At 35.4% G+C, this 17,932-nt stretch overlaps 1 protein-coding gene across 1 annotated transcript in view; it reads right to left on the reverse strand.

Annotated features, from left to right (window-relative positions):
* Positions 1-599: 599 nt before the first annotated feature.
* Positions 600-17,932, reverse strand: part of LOC149802749 (solute carrier family 15 member 4-like) — an 87,573-nt gene continuing 70,240 nt past the window's right edge. The window contains exon 10 of the mRNA XM_089952169.1: positions 600-967. Coding sequence (XP_089808295.1) covers positions 918-967 — 50 coding nt within the window. The 3' untranslated portion in view covers positions 600-917. The remainder of the gene's footprint in view (positions 968-17,932) is intronic.

Here is a 17,932-nt window from a genome sequence, read left to right on the forward strand (position 1 = left end):
TAATAAAAAGTTAATCAGGATCTTATGTCACATGTGAATTTCAAAACGTAATTCAGGATGTTTTTAGATAATAATTACAGAAAAAGGAATTCAGTGTGTCTTTTTAGATGCTAACTTCAAGAAGCAATCATGGATGTTAATTTAGATGTTAAAGCAAAATTAATTCAGGAAGTTATTTCAGATGTTAATTTCAAGAAAAAAATCTTGGATGTTATTTTAGATGTTACTTTCAAGAAGAAATTATGAAAGTTATTTTAGATGTTAATATAAATATAATTCAAGAAGTTATTTCAGCTGATAATTTCAAAAAGTTAATAAAGATGGATATTTATATATCATATTTCGACAGATGATCATAATAATGAAAAAAGATATTATCTAAGATATTTCAAATCAAAATTGAAACCTATTGATAATAAATAGCTCTTGTTTTCATTTTGATTATATATATATATATATATATATATATATATATATATATATATATATATATATATACATATATATATATATATAAACAAGTAAGTCAAGCAACCAGAAAAATAATTTTTAGAAATCTCATCTTATTTACTCGTTGTACGAGACTACTGAAGATCGATCAATCAGGCATAATTTTTTAAAAAATAATATCATTAGACAAAATGTACGTAACAATACAGCTGTTAACTTGCGAACAGAATTGCAAACAGGCAGCAAGGAACCCTGATTTCTCATTCATGAAAAATATTATGAAAATCAAGAAAGATGTTAAAGTGATTGCATTGACACAGATATTATACAATCTTGGCATCCGTCCGTCTACGGGAGACGATGGTGTAGCTCCAGAGTAAGCTTTTGCATCTCCTTCTTTCTAGCTCTCTTTTCAGCTTGCTTTATGTTTATGTCTTCCTCGGCTTTTTGAACGCCCTGTCTGACAGCTAGGCGCCATGTGGAACGGTCGTTAGCACTATTATGCAATAGTTTCCGTCTATTCAGTGTATACAAATCAAGTTATAACTTAATGCTATGTATAAGAATTGTTTAAATTAGTTAATAAAACCGGATAATATGCAAAGAAAGACAAATAAATATATTAAGAATAAAGATAAACATAATGTATAAAGCAAAAGTTTAGTGTCTTGTAGAAAAGAGCTAAACAATTTACCAGAGTAAATAAAATTACTGAGAAAGTTAGAGACTTAAGGTTTTCAAATAATAGGATACGAATGATAAAGACATTAATTTAAGAAATCTTACAGAATTATATCTGGTGATAAAAAGTAAAGAATACTACCCGATGCAATTTGTAATTTAAAGAGATTACTATTTTCTAAACTTAGCTGGAAATCATAAACAAGCTTCCACCTAAAATTGGACAATTAATTAATTTGAAGTATTTATCTTTAGCGTTAAATTATTTAAAGAAATTACTGGATGAAATTTGTACCTTAATAAATTTTGAACGGATTGATATTCGAGTTAAACAAATTCTTCGTCAGGGAAATAAATCTCTTAAATTTACAAAACAAACGCTAAAGACAAAATCTGAGAAACTTTACGTGTTAGAAATACTGGTGAGTTTAGAACAATATATATAAAACTTAAAAGTTGTGTAACAATACTAAACAAACAGGTTGCTATGTGTATCACATAGAATATCAACATGCTTTGAATGTATTCCATGTTGTGAACAAAAAACGAACGGAAATACACCCTGACGAAAAGCAATGTTATCACAATATTTCCTAAATTAATTATATCTCCTTAGAGTTATGCATGGAGGTTCTAAACGAAATATATCCAGAGACTGGTGTAGCGCGATAATAGAAAGATCTATACTACTACTGCTACTACTACTACTACTATTACTAGTAATAATAATAATGATAGTAATAAATGCAATTATATGGGTAAATATTGTCGTAATATTGCCTATGGGTGCAAAAATGATGACTGGTTGTACTTTGTTAAGAGTACAATGTAAGGATATAATTGTTCATTTAGGCCGGACTCCCTATGAGTATTTTTAAGTGTAGTATCCAGTATTGTTTGTTACATGTGCGTTCCATGTCGGTCCAAACCAGGTTTAATTTAGCTAGTATCATCTCTAGAGACTCGTCTAAATGTCGACTCGAGTTGTAATGGTTGGCGATTTTCGGTTTGATTTTGCTGCGTGATGATTCGTTTGCTTTCTTAAAAATGATTTAGCCTACATATTGAATCGCACCGATCTTGCATGACCGATTATAAATTTCCATTTTTGGCTCATCATCCTAACTTTTGACTGATCGTGCAAGTTAGCTCCTTTTGTCGCACTTCTGAAAAGTGCGATCTCGATCATATCTTTGCAAATTAGGCAAAGCTTATCTCAGCAGCGGTACGTGAAAGAATCTGTGGTTTTCTTCGAAGTTACCTTGGCACGTAACAGATGGTCCTTGAAATGTTTAGGTATACGGTAGGCATCCATAGAAACTTGAAATATATTCCTCAGAGGTTCGAACGATTCAATATTGTGCCAATGCTTTCGAATTATCTGTTTTAGGTTTTGTGCATTGGGGTGGAAGATTATAGAAAAGGGACACTCTTGCAGGATTTCATGGTTTTATATTTCAGGAGGCTACTCAGTCTAGTTTCGTTAATAAATTCCTCAACAAAGCTCCATATGTGTCCACCCCTTCTAATGTGTCTCTTGAGCTCTGTGAGGCTGTTTTGAAAGGTAGTGGGATAAGCGCGTTTGCGTTTGGTACGAACGCATATACCGAAAGGTAGATTGTTATTACGTGCTGAGGGTGGCGATTGGTGGGAGTAGATACTGGTAAAATTCAGTAGGTTAAGAATATAGGTCAGATTAAATGTTCCATTCTAGGAGGGTAGACTGAGTATCCGAAAATATCATGGACCGTTTTATGACTACGACGTAAATTGAATCTGAGAATAGAAGATACTGGAGAATTTTAAAAAATATTTGAAACTGTTGCCCGATACGATTCATTTCGATTCTGTGTCGTCAGTGAATCTATGCCAGCTGCGAGGTCTATAGGGTGTCTCGTTAAGCAGTGTTTGCTCGGATCTTCCCATGAGAATATTAGCACTTTGGTGTCCATTGCAGTAACAATAATTTGTAGACAGAGTTATGCTGAGGTGTATTAAAGCAACAATATTTTGAGAAAAACAATGTTTAACAGTTGTTAGAGGATTAAATACAATTTTTCCTAGTCTGGGTCATTGCGTGGTACGAATACCCTCTTTATGCTAAGAACTCAATACTCAAACAGTCGCGAGTCCCGAAACTAACTGTGATGTTACATTTACGCCATGGAAAGAAACAGTAAGGAAGCCGCAACCTACACCCTGAATAGGAACACTTTCACAGCAACAGTGCTTCTCAGACAAAGGCAAAGTAGGTGATACTAGAGTCTCAGAAGCATAGCTGCCAACCTTCCAGGCTCGCAATTAGTGAAATTAGGGATTAAAATTAGTAAATTTGGACATGAATTAGTGAAAAATACCACGACAATAACTCCATCCACTCTGACCGTCAATACTACACTATATCAAGATCGCAATACAAAACTAAAACACTGCATATCTGCATTTCTATTTATTATCGTATTCATAAACTTCACTTGTTCTTGTGATTATTTATCAAGACATGATACTGTGGCAGACCTGAACTTCCTCAACTGTTTGATCGTAAATTTGTTTTCAAAACAGTCCAGACTTCTTGCCTGCTGGTTGATCTTGCTGACTAAAATTGCTGACAAATTTTCTGCACCTAAGGTGGCCCTAAAGTCTGTCTTATCTTTCCTCACTCGAGAAAATACTATTTCACTGTCTCTGTTGCTGTGATGAATGCACAGGAGCTGCAGCACTTTTGGTTCTTCCAAGTTCCACAGGAAAATTTGAAAGCGATCTTCGAGTCCGGGAGCATTTGTCGGAACAAATGTTTAGCATGGTGTCCAGCTGATAAAGATAGATTGTGTTCAACAAGAAAATTCACAAATAATGCTTCAGCATTGGTAGCTTGCAGGTCTTCCGTCGATTGCTTAAAATATTCCAGAGCTGAAATCCGCGAATTCTTAATTTTCCCAACGTCTACGTGTTTTTGCAACCGATGTGCTTCCTCACATTGTTTCTGCCACCATGTCCAATACTATAATTTTTGGCACACTGTGTACAAAAAGCATGATGTATATCAATGTTTAATGGCATAATGTACGGCCAATTTTTGGTATATTCCAAATTAAACTTTCAAGATCTTACATGCCCAGGCCCTTACATGCGATGCCGAACGGTAATGTGTTGGTGACGCATGCGCGGAGCAAAATTCCGTTTGGGCCAGTTTCTCTCAAAAGCATTTGTAAAACTACTCTTATACATATAGATTAAAATAGGCTAAAATGCTTGCTACCAGGCCAACTGTACCAATCGGCTGTAGTTCTACTAATATTGCAACCAGCAGCAACTGCCAATATCATGACTAGCCCTTAACGGGAAATAAATTATTTTATTAAAGATTTTTAAAATAATTGAGAATTGGAGAATTCGTGAATTTTTTGCTTGCGGCGTTAATCCGTGAATCGCTGAAAAAGTCTTAAAATTCAAAAAATCGTGAGGGTTGGCAGCTATGCAGAAGCTCCTGTATCCTTTAAAATTTTAATAGGAATAGGCGTGGCATAATCACTCATAAGTTGTGTAAAACCTTCTGGATTTAATGGTTCATAGTTCTCCATAATAGAATCAAACTGGGGTTTGTTTTACCCATCAATGTATTGCTTACAAAAACCGTAAAGATGATTGCTTCGAAATAGGAGCATTTGGAAAATCTCTGGCTTTATTTTGTTGCTTCTTTCTCAACCTGTAACAATAAAAAAATGACTGTCCTTTCCTTTTAACATAAGTGCACGTATGACGAGTTAAGGATTTCTGATCAGTCTTAGCGGATGTTTGATTTCTAAAACTTGTGCCGAATTGAGATTTGGAGTGTACTCGTATGAGACAGGGAAGATTTGTTTTACCAAACAACTGCTGATCCCATGCAGCTTCTGCAACATTTCTGAGATATTGCTAGCCATCGCTAACTATTCAGTGTTGAATGGCACGATTCAATCAACCAGTCAAACTTACAATTAATGTAGCTTTCGCTTGGTTGAACATTTATGACCAGTTTATTCTTGTAAACAAGATTTTTGATTAGTCGGAGGTGTATGAATAGTGAAACTACAACCCCTCTTTTATGTGTTCACTTCACACTTCTTCATTATGGTCGGGAGGAAAGGTACCCGGGGAGGGAGGCACACCCACAGTTGGTACTACCTGAAATTCCTTATCTGTCAAATTTAACCCAGCTGTACTAATGGGTATTCCCTATTGCCAATTCTGTGTTTGCCACAATCCTAATTAGAGTCACATTTAATCTGAGGTTTACAATTTTCCTATTTGTCCAATACTTTTGAAATTAGTATACTAAGCGTAAATAACATTTCTAATACGATCTTACTAAGCGTATATAACATTCAAATACGATCTTCCTCAAAAGCAGTCGAAGCGACTATAATTAATTTCTGTCAATATTAGTCTGTAAGAGCTAAATTTTGAACGGTTCAATTGAATCGGGTTTCTGAGCCAAAATAGAAACCCGTAGAAGAAGAGGCATATTTTTTAGTAATAGCCATTACAATGGCTTTAGGACGGCAATCCAAAGGTGCGGTGGCTGTCTTCATCAGCCATTATAACCGCTGCACTGCGTGATTCATTGCGTTGCTGTTCCGGAAATGCCTCTTACCCGTGTAATGTAGTCAAATGGTTAGCAGCTTCCTTCAGTGTGTTCAGTGGTTATTCGTGGAAGTCATCATTATAGAAGTGGTTAAGTATACACACCAAGAACTGTAACTTGTAATTTCGAAAAAAGATTCTGGGGCGAAACATATAATACTGCGCTCAACACTAATTTGTTCAGAAATAATGATTTTATAAACAAACACAGTTCTCCTATGCAAGTAAATTTGTATCAGATAGTATTGGTGCCAAATTAAAAATATATATGATGGGGCGATCATTCTAGGCTGTAACATACACCTACTCTTTTTTGAATATCATTCAAGAGATCCTTTCTTATTCTGGATATGACTCTAGATGCAAACGAGACAGTCATTAAACTTTTGTATCTGACGGATGATGATGTTAATGCAGGCGTTTGGAAACACTGATTCTTCCTACCAACGGAAAAAACCTAATTCCACGGAGTCCCGTAACCAGTGTACTAACCATTAGGCCACATCATCGATACCTATTAATACACATGCATTTATTGTGACACACTTTCCATAGAAAGCTATGTTAAATTGGGTGAGTCCTTCCTTCCTTAGAAAACTGAGGATATTAAACTGAGCCAGTCCTTCCTTCAATTCGTGGCAGTTTCAGTTCCGCATTATAACTCCCTTAAGCATTATGGTGTTGTGCCAAATGTGATAGGCAGTTTGCATTTATGAAACCATATTTGTATTTGATTCTCAGCGTTCATGTTCGCTCATATAGGGGAGTTACGGCCCTATTTACTAGACCAACCTACTCGTTCCAGCACAAAAAATATCTATATTTAATCTAACATTTCAAACTCTCTACTTAATTAAAACCTTTCAACTGAATTAGGTATTAAACTTGATATTTATTGTACAACTTGGCTAAGTTATATAGTCATTGCTCTACGTCATCAGTTAGCAGACTTACAGCCCATAATGATCAGGCCGATCCGATTACTTTCTGAACATAATATCATTGAAATATTATTGGGTTTCAGTCGAATTTATTAGGCAGCTTGATATTGCTTGGACTTCTGCTAAGCTAGTTGTTAGTGTTTCTGACTTAAATATCCAGCTTGTTACATCATCTTTAAGGGGAGTTATGACCCATTATTAGACACAACTATTATCCGTTCCTCACCACGCTTCCAAATCTAGCATATAACTTAATACTGAGGATAACTTGGTTGGTTTTGATTCTCAGCAATCTGCTTCAACATTAAGCGGAGTTATGACCCTAATTGTCACACCTACCCACTGCCTCTCCACGCAGTAACCTAAGTCATCACAACATGTCTCATTATGTCAACAGTTCGCCATTCTCAATCATCAAAAACATGTCATATTACGTCAACAGTTCTTATTTCGCACATGATATATTTCAAAATGTGCTTATCTCGAATCACTATCACAACTTGCAGGATCTATTTAGTGACTTTTCATACATACATTTCTAAATTCCATCAAATCATGCCGCACAACATTAGCGCGTCGTTTTTAGCATAATGTTAATGCAAGTCTTCAAATATATATAGATAAGAATGTTCCGTGAAACCCTAAACATAATAGTAATAATCATTTGAATTGATGGCATTGTTACGTGATGAGTATAACGTTTCTACTAGTAATATGGTAATTTCCTCAAGCCTTTCAAAACGATTTATATATTAATATCATTAAACGTCTGTCCTCGGATATTTAGAATGCAAATTCTTTGACTATTTCAGTCTCTCTGTAAATGTATCATTTAAATATTTAGAAAGCTATTTGATTGACTGCACCGTGAAGACACCTACAGACATGATTGTCTTACTTATCTTCCTTCTTTCATGAACGTATCGACATTGTTTTTGACTAAACGACATGCCATAAAATCACATCTCAACAATTACTATTTTTTTTAAACATTTATACTATTGCAAGAGTTGTGCGACTTTACACATGAACACATGCAATGAAGAACATGATTACGCGGACCGTCATTGTAAAGAACTGGAAACCTGACAGAATTAATAGAATGTGCTATGCGACACTGGTATCTACAGAATACAAGATTGTAAACCCATTAATCTTTACTCTAAGCCTTCGCTGATCGTGGAATATACTGTATTTGTTTTTAACGTGGTAATGCCCCAACAAGGGCTGCGTTCAGAAGTGTACAGGACCCCGGGTGGCTGAGCGGTCTAAGGCGCTCGCTCGCCTTTACAAATCACTGACATCTCACCTCTGCCCGCGTAGAATTGAGTTATATATTTACTGATATCTATCACCTGGTATTCTGCCGGATAATTTACAGACAAAAGTATAAAACAACTCCAGTTGTTACTTGACAAACAAAATATTGCATTAATTAGAATAGAATTTGAAACTTTTAAACGTTTCACTGCGCCTGTCTCTAGTAGCAATGTAAATGTATACTATCTTTAAGCATCATTTTAGAGCAATATAATATCTTTCAGTTAATGTTCTACAGTGAACTAAAAAATAGGTGTGGTTTATCCTGAATGTGGGTGTAATACAGACCATTTGCGGACTGACGGGGCACTTTGCCAGGTTCGCATTTAAAGTCCATTCAATGGCAGTTTTCTGAGTCTATGATTCCTCAAAATATATTTGAAGGGAAAATTTAGATACACCCCACTGGGGAATATACATTCCATTAAATAGGTGCATCTTAAGTTAACTAACCCATGTTATTATCGTGGTATGTCTACCCAAATAACATCATTCGAAGACAAAGTTTTGAAGATTAATCATTAAATTTGGTAGAGAGACATAGTGAATACTATTGTAATATTTACAGAATAATCTGAGTACAAATATTGCATTTCAAGGCATTTTTTCTGCGTGTTCGTACAGTGAATGTAATATTGATTCATATACAAGATAGCTAGATTTGCCCTAATCTTGCTAAATATTTCTTGCAGTGAATGTAAGATTGATTCGTGTACAAGATAGCAAGATTTGCCCTAATCCTGCTTGCTATTGTGCGAGGAATGACTGGTTCTTGTTGTTTGTTTTCTTTAATTCAACGAAGTATGAACCGGAAATAGCAGCAGAAGAGATGAACAGACCACTTTTTTGAAGGGTCCAAATGCCGAAATAAGTCTTCGTAAAGAAAAGATTAAATGACGTAAATAACTTTAAAAATCGAGGTGGTCTAACTACACTGTGGCTTCTCTAATCGGGTCAGTTTATTAATATTTTTCTCGAATTGAGAAATCAAAGATAAGCGCAAATAATTTACGAAATTGAACGAACTTGAGGTCGTACCTCCTCTGCTGCTGTAATCTTTCATTATCATATCAATCTCTCAACCAAATATTTTATCAAGACCCACACGATATCTTGTTATTGAATCATGCAAATTTATTGTTATAAATCCGCGTGGGGTTGACTGTGCCTTAGAAAAGAAATTTTTAAATCCAATTATGTCCATATCTACGCTGCACCAAGTCTGATGAATATTTCGCAACGTATGTGTATCGACTCCACTAAACACAATTAATATATTACAGTTATCTCTGATCACTTTTGGTATTTGTGTGTATCGCTGAGTAACATAAATTGCATCTGTGTTTTTATGTCTTCCTCGAGAAAATATTCTAGCTGGATTTGTTTATTTGTCCAGCATCACATCATCGTATTCAACTAAATTATTAATATATCCGTCTAAATCATCAACACTCGGCGCTTCATCAATATCAGTTATAAAACCAATAATATCATCGCCATCTTCGTCCAACAATTTTGCATTTTCATTAAAATTTTTAAGTACTTCATAGCATCTCTGATCATCAACTGACGGAGCTACTAAATACAACTTATCCCATCTGAGCTATCTCATTATCAAATTAAGTAATAATTGCGTCTTACCACTTCCAGATGGACCTATTATTATCATTTTGATAGAATTTTGTAGCGCTGGATGATGTTTGACTGGTTCTTGCTTTCGTGTCGCTGAGAAATCAATGACATTCTTGTTATATGAATATAATAAGTAATATGGATTTATATTGTGTTCGATGTAGAGCACATACTCCTACGAATATGTTAGCAACAATAATAGCAAAAAATAAAAGGCGTGCACTTACAGGTAAATGTGTGTGATGTTGTACAAAGAAATATAAATTTATTTCCCTTGACAAGTCAAGGAAAATTGGTGGTGATATCGCTACTTCATTAGGAAAATTACCAGGAACTCCTTGGGCTAAATACTCAGGATAAAAACATCTTCCAGGATATAATTAGTGTGGTCCTGGAACCCGACTTGACTTCGACTTGATAACCAAGATCAACCAAAACATGGTGAATATCCTATAAACGACGTTGATAAAGCATGTCACGTTCATGATGTAGCTTACAAAAGTAAAAACCTACAAGATAGACATATCGCAGATGTGAAATTAATTCATTCGTTAAATTCCATAAAAAAAAAAAAATCTTTAAAAGAATCATTATCTATTTGTTTGGTAAGATCTTTCTATGAAAGGTAAATTATTACTCGGAGCTGGTAATTAATCAGCCAATTATTATAATGGAATCAATATATTACAGCCCAAGGGGATATTGAAAAGGTAGAGCACCTATTAATAAACTCGCTGATGCAGCAAATGTCACATGTTCTGCAGCCGCAGCGTGGTTAGCATGACAGGCAATATGGCAAATTTAGCTACCACCACCGAAACGAATTAAATACGCACATTTCGATGTCAGCGTTCTTAATGAAGTTCATCAAGCAGATATCTTGTTTTTACCACATGATACTATTAAAATTGGGACACGTCAAATAACGTACAAATACGCATTAACTGTCATTGACGTTGCAAGTAGATATAAAGAGGCAGAATCATTATCAACTAAAACAGCGACTGAATTTGTATCTGCGTTTGAACTAATTTATCAACGAGGACCATTACGATGGCCACATTTACTACAGCTTGATCATGGCAAAGAATTTCTTGGTGCAGTATCATCGTTGATGAAGCGACATAATGTCAGAATACGACAAGGACATACTGCAATTCGTCGTGATCAGGCAATTGTTGGACGATTTAATCGAACACTTGCTGAGCGGTTATTTGGATATCAGTATGCGAAAGAAATAATGCAGGATACGAGATCTCGCGAATAGGTTACAAGATTACCAAGTGTGATAGCCGCATTAAATAATGAAATTACTCAAACAACCAACATAAAACCTATTAATGCAATTACAAAAAAAAAAAAATCTACCAATGAAACGACATGAATTTTCAGCGCAGCCAGTATTAGGTAATGTTATTGTAAGATATTTTTATGAACCTGGTGAACTTGAAGGTGGTATAAAAAGAACAACTGATCCTATTTGGAGTATTACAATACATATAATTTCTAACGTGGTAAGATCCACGGGTAGACCTGCAATCTACAGATTAGATTCAGCTTCTCCTCAACGCGGACTTACACGTGAACAATTACAAGTAATTCTTGAAGATACACAATTACCACCGCGATCACTAGCGCCTGGACGCCGATTACATTTAAGACAGGTCAGCATCACATTTTCGCGTGTATGACCAAGACTACTATCTTTTCTATCTACGGTAAATTGCCTTGGATTATTACTCGAGTACTGCCACAACATCATACAATTACAGCTCGCACAAATATTATTCTGCTGTTGTTTCAGCGCTATGACAAATTCAACATCTAGATCAAGGTCGTGTTTGTTTTTTTGTCACTTTGTTTATAACCAGCTAATTTTTTTTCTTACTATATCACTATAATCGAGGACATCATTGATGCTTTCTGTAGCGTCTATGACAATTCTCCGCAGCTGAGATATTTTTCTGTCTTGAGATACTGCGAGATAAACTAAATTTGACCATTCGATACGATCATCGACAATCCAGACTCGATTATCAGAAATGGTTAACCCCTGATATGAGTGAATTGTCATTGTGTATCCCAGTGTCCACGGAGATTTGTTAATTTTCATCGCATCCTTAACAACACTGACATACACTAAAACAATATCATTTAATACAAGATTTTGTTTTTCTGACGATCCTGGTATATCAACGTCGATATTCTGTCGTCGTGTATCAGCTGGTCAATAACACAACGGTACACGTAAATCCGAAAACTTTTCTTTATGCTTTTCAAATACCTGGTGTTGAAGTGTATCAAGAACTATCTTTCTACTTGCCACTATCAAATCATTTGGTCTCCAAGTTTGCAGAAAGTCGTTCATGGAAGTTTCTGAAATTATTTTACGCATTACTTCACATTGAATTTTATTCGGTTGTAGTCTGAATAATTTCTTAAACGCCATTAATTCTACATCAAGAGATCTGTGATCATCAGTTATCTCCTCGTAATAATCCACAAAATTCTTTAGCCACCCGTGTGGAGACAATCCAACAAAAGGTGGTGGTTGACCATGATCGCCACACATTATGACAGCAGTATTTTTTGTTAATAACCAATCAAGAAATGTTTTTAATGTTTCTAACGACACTGTATATATTTCATCCCAGACGATAATCTTTGGAATATATTTCTCTCCCATTCGATGAGGAGTCCATGCGTCACCCTTGTATCGAAAAAAGCCATGATAAGTACATGATTTAATATTTCTTTCTCTCATTTCTCTTGCAAGTCTGTATGTAGGAGTTAAAACGATCATATCAAAATTCCACAATAGTTCAATCACGCGAGTTGTTTTACCAGACCCTCCTCGTTCAGTAAGATAAACTGTTTTATGTCTAGTCACGGGAACATACACTGATGGTGCAGATGATAACTGTAATGTCTGATATTTTTTTGCAATAAATATCTGATTTCAACATCAGCGTACTCAGAATAATCGAGTATATTTTCTTGTTTTATTCTCCATTCGCCCCATGATGATGCATAATTACCGATAACCAAATTTTCCAACAATCCTGAATATTTTTTATTGAAATAAAACGAATCCGTAGCGACTCTGAGGGCAAACTTAGAAATTATATATATCATCGATAACAGATTTATCGAAATGTATGCGAGCATTGACAATCATAAATAAGTAAATTGCGGTGACTCACCGTCCATATAACTCACAATTGTACCTAATTTGGTTCCATTTGGCAACAAAGCTATTTCTCGACTTATATACGTATTTTTCTTCGTTGTAACAGCGATTATAAAATCTAACTCAGCATCATCATTGATCAATCTTGTACAATGTCGTTTATGATCATATGATTCTCCTTGGGTGAATTTGTTGAATATTTTTCTGCCGAGATCTTTTGCAATTCTATTTTCATAATCGGCTGTACCAGGATTTGCATCATCTGAATATTTCTTTTGTTGTGGTAACCAAATTTCTTTCTGCGGACGATATGATATAATTGCTTTGCTTATTGTCAGAAATATCAGTATTTTTACATCAAGCATATATCGAAATAATACTGTTGGTACCCACATTTTTTCTAAAAAATGTTTGCCAAACCAAACATAATAAATTGGATGAAAATCTTTACCAAACTCGAATGACTCGATACAAGCGAATCCAGTTAAGTCAAAATCCTGCAATGGTCCATTTATCGATACTCTGGTCATTTCGTGTGTCGGATGACCGAATCTTTTAAAATATATAGAACACTCTCCCATACCAAGAAAACTTCCAGGATAACACGTGACCATATCAACCGAGATAACCTTTTTATTAATCGTATTTATTATTCCACAATCCGAGGTGTCCGTACTCGACACAACTCGATATAATATCATTAATAAAAGCAAACCGAGTTGGTTTCCACGAATTTTTCTCTCTGGCAAAATGAGTTGCAACTGCTGGAACAGTAAAACAGTTGCTCAGCAACTCGTCAGTATCATCAGTATATCGCAGCGCAAGATTTTTCATTTTGTGTGAAGAAAATCTGTTCGATAAATAACGCCATTAGGTCGTACAAACTGATCAAACTTACTTATTTCTTCGATACAAATACTTCCATCTGATCTAATCAATTCATCGTCGTTTTCAGAACTCTGAAATAGCCATACCGATACAGGATCGATTTTACTTATTTCGTTAATAAAATCGAACATGTCTCCGCGGTAAAATTTAACAGTTCGATTTTGTAGAAATATTGTTAGTGCATTAGTCCACGCATGCGCATTCTCATCAATAATTTCAATCGAAGATTCTTTTGATTTATATTTTGATTGATACAAAATCTCTCCAGTTACCGTTTTTACAATTATTGGGAATATTAGTTATTTTCCTAACTCAGCGACATCTTTGATAGACGAACCGGTGTCTTTAACTATTTCTCCCCACTCGTTTATTATTTTACGTCTTTTGTCCGTTAGGCCCTTTCCACAAGTCGAAACGGTAAAATGTTCTGTTACTCGTTCGGCTACACAATTCAGTCTTCAAAATTTCATTGGCTTCAGATTATCTACACTGGGTTTTTCATTTATCGGATAAATTCCATAAATAACTGCTGTTACAAGATACGCTCTTTCATAATACGATTTGTCAATACCGGTCAACATTCCTGGTTTGGAATTTTTACTCAGTATGGCAATTTTTCATTGTGAAGGACAGGGTCATATTTGTCACGGATAACCCAATTATCTGTTTCTGCTAGTACAATAAATTTTATTCTGATAAAATATTTTCGATTGTCGAGATAATTAATGATAGTTGCCTTTCGGTTTTCGTTCATCGTAGCATCAACACGATCGGTGATTTTGAACGCTGACCATAGGTGAGATGGGTAATCTGTGCGAAATTCTTTCTTGGCGTCGTGGATTTTATTAATCAAACTTTAATTCTTCGGATCAACCAGAGTTTTTATTTGTAAGTCAGGGATATTCTATCAAGATCAAATTTATCTTTAGAAGGCTTGATCTTGGATGATCTCTCAAATTCGTTCATATTATAATCAAGACAAACATTTAAATTGAAATATTATATATATATATATATATATATATATATATATATATATATATATATATATATATATATATATATATATACGATGACTCAAGTAAGAGATAAATGCAGGTTATCTTGTGTAAACGAATTCTGCCGATATCATTTGCAAAGTGTTCGTAATGGAAGTCTAGGACCCAAACCGTGTTTACAGTATGGTGTTGGAATTAGAGGGAAAGCGCAGTTGTGTGTGCAATGTGGTGGTAAAAAATATAGAGAACTAAAACGATATTATGATTAAAAACATAATGGCAGTGACAAGGCTATAAAAGGTGAAGAAGATTATCTAACTAGATTGCGGAATACCGGTGACACAATGACAGACGAACACAGCATGAACGGGAATGAAAGAGTGGTTTCAAGAGATCCAACATTGTTGGACCAGCTGATCTTGAGTAATCATCACTACATCGCGCAAGACCAAGTATCGTCGTGGCAACGTCGACGTTTTCAAGACATGATTCAATATTTTTTTCCGTCAATCATGCATATAGCGCTGTTAAATAGCGCCATAACGCCGTCACTAACAAAACCAACTCGATCACCAATTCCGTATGCTGTATCATTTGCTCTCAAAAGTCTACCTTCAACCTCGATAAATACCTCAGCGGGCAAGAAATATCTGCTTGTATCCTGAACTTGTAATTCGATTCTTCCACGTGAGTTAGGTACACGTGCATCATAAGAATAATACTGATAATCACGAACAGATTCATCCTTTAGAACCGGTGCGTCCCTGTCAAATGCTGGGTCGGATACACGTTTGAACATTTTATTATAATTTCCATGATCTAAATCATGGTCGTCTAACACGAAGACCACTTCGGGAAATTCCATCTCCTGCTATCAGACTTGCGGTTATATTTTTTTCTTTTTCTTTTTCTGACATAGGTACACCAGCCAACTCTGCTAGTTTTTTATTTGAAGCTTGATCGTACTGACATTTGCGGGTATAACTTCAGTGCTGGCCAGTTTCACTGGATGTGGATTTCGTCACATTAACCGTACTAGTCTATCCCTGATTGTCGAAAATGCTTTACCGACAACATTACCAATTGCGCCAGGAATTTGTTCACGAACAAGTTCAATAGATTGTATTCCTAATTGTCCTGCAATCGGTATTGCTTTTGGAGCCATCCTTCTGAGAAAAAAAAACATAACAGTATCACCAAGTCCATCTCCGTAAATTGCTTTGTAAGTTGGCAGTCGTGAATTTACTACCCTGACCATGATCGTTCCACCTTGAGCAGTGTGTATAATCATCTTACTTGTTATTCATTTATTTAATCGCAGCGATCTTAATCTCTATAACAATCATCAGCAATTTCATCAATAAGGGAACGATAAATACTGCGAGCCATAATACCGCCAGTGAATAATTTATGACAAATATCAGATATTTCATTAACGATTTCTGGAGAATTATTTCCTGCTCGTTTTCCTCCTATGAGAATTTCCAGTCGTTCTACGTCAGAAAGAACATTGTTAGGACAATCAACAAGACCACTTCCTGATGTAGTCAGGAAACCACTTCCTGTGGTGTCGGCAATATAACGATCAGGAAAATAACGATCAGGAAAATGATCATCAGTATGTCCTCCCATGCTCTCTGTATTATCGGGAGAATCATCAGGTGAATCTCCTCTTCGTCGTCCTCTTCCGTTCTCTTCAGGTCTTTCCAATGACTGTCTTGTGGCGCCGGGAGGATCATCAGGTGAATCTCCTCTTCGTCGTCCTCTTCCGTTCTCTTCAGGTCTTTCCAATCACTGTCTTGTGGCGCCGGGAGGATCATCAGGTGGAATTTGTCTTCTTAGTCTCGCTCTTTTTTCTCTGGTTCTTGCCAAAATCCTCTCTTTTTCTTTTCTAATATCATCAATCATATACTGCATTTGTTCTGATACTCGTTGCGATTGAGATTGACACAAGGATCTTGCTGCGGTGGAGGAGGTCTTTGCTGTTTTTCTATTTGTTGCAGAGGTGTAGGAAGTCGATATGGATCTTGCTGTGGTGGAGGAGGTTTTTGTCGTTTTATTTCTTGCTGCGGTGGAGAAGATTGTTGGTAATTTATTTGTCCCAGTGCCTCTTCATAAAGTCTTTGTACTTTTTAAACAAGACCTCCGTATTCTGAATCATCATATCTGACTTGTTTTTGTTTTTTGGGGGGTTTTTTTTTGGTTTTTTTATATATACGGTGTATCCATTTAATAAGATTATTATCACATACGCCCTTATAACCAGGTTTTATAATACTAGATTTATTTAACATACGAATTAATATTTTTTTAAAGTAATTCTTCACTTTTAGTATTTGTAATATCTTCGACAAATTCTTCCCTAAATTTTTTAATCATATCAATGTTTCCCTTTCTTACTTTAGGTTTAGGTGCAAGTTTTTTCTTCACGTGGGCGATTTCAGCACGAACTTTACCAATACCTTCAAGTATTTCTTCACCGAAAGGTGGAGGTTGAGCATTAGCCATTTTAGTTGAAAGATCTCGCAAAATCTTTTTCGGTTGTTTAGTTCTTCTTACTATCTTTTCAGTTTGCTCAGCTGTTTGTCTTACTGATGGAAGAAGACCTTCAGTAGCCTCTACAACTCTTTCAGTAACTTTTGTAACTGATTTAAATAACTGTTCTGTGCCTTCTGCAAATTCAACTCGTGCTTCTTGACGTTCTTGCAATTTTTGTCTAACAGAATCACGAACAGGAAGAAATGTTTTGATTGCTTCTAGTCTCTCTCTAGCTAATCTAGCAGTATAAGATTCTGGATGAACCCTTATTTATTATAACAAATAATGATTTAATTACAGCAGCAGAGGAGGTGCGACCTCAGGTTGGTTCAATTTCGTAATATATTCGCGCTTATCTCTGATTTTTCAGTTCGAGAAAGAAAAAAAAACTAATTAGAGAAGCCTCAGATTTGTAAGACCACCTTGATTTTTAAAGTTATTTGCGTATTTAAACTTTTTTTACGAAGACCTATTTCAGCATTTGGACCCTTCAAAAAAGTGGTCTGTTCACCTCTTCTGCTGCTGAAATTGATGTGTATACTGGATGATCCGCGGATCATCATAAGTTTGCACAGCGTTTCTTGGTTCATACATCGTTGAATTTACGGGAAACAAACAGTCAATCCTTATAAACGAATTCAACGGCATAAATAGTTACATAATTACATAGT

The sequence above is a fragment of the Sinohyriopsis cumingii genome, chromosome 3, assembly GCF_028554795.1.
Source record: "Sinohyriopsis cumingii isolate HCF-2022 chromosome 3, ASM2855479v2, whole genome shotgun sequence".
Lineage (NCBI taxonomy): Eukaryota > Metazoa > Mollusca > Bivalvia > Unionida > Unionidae > Sinohyriopsis > Sinohyriopsis cumingii.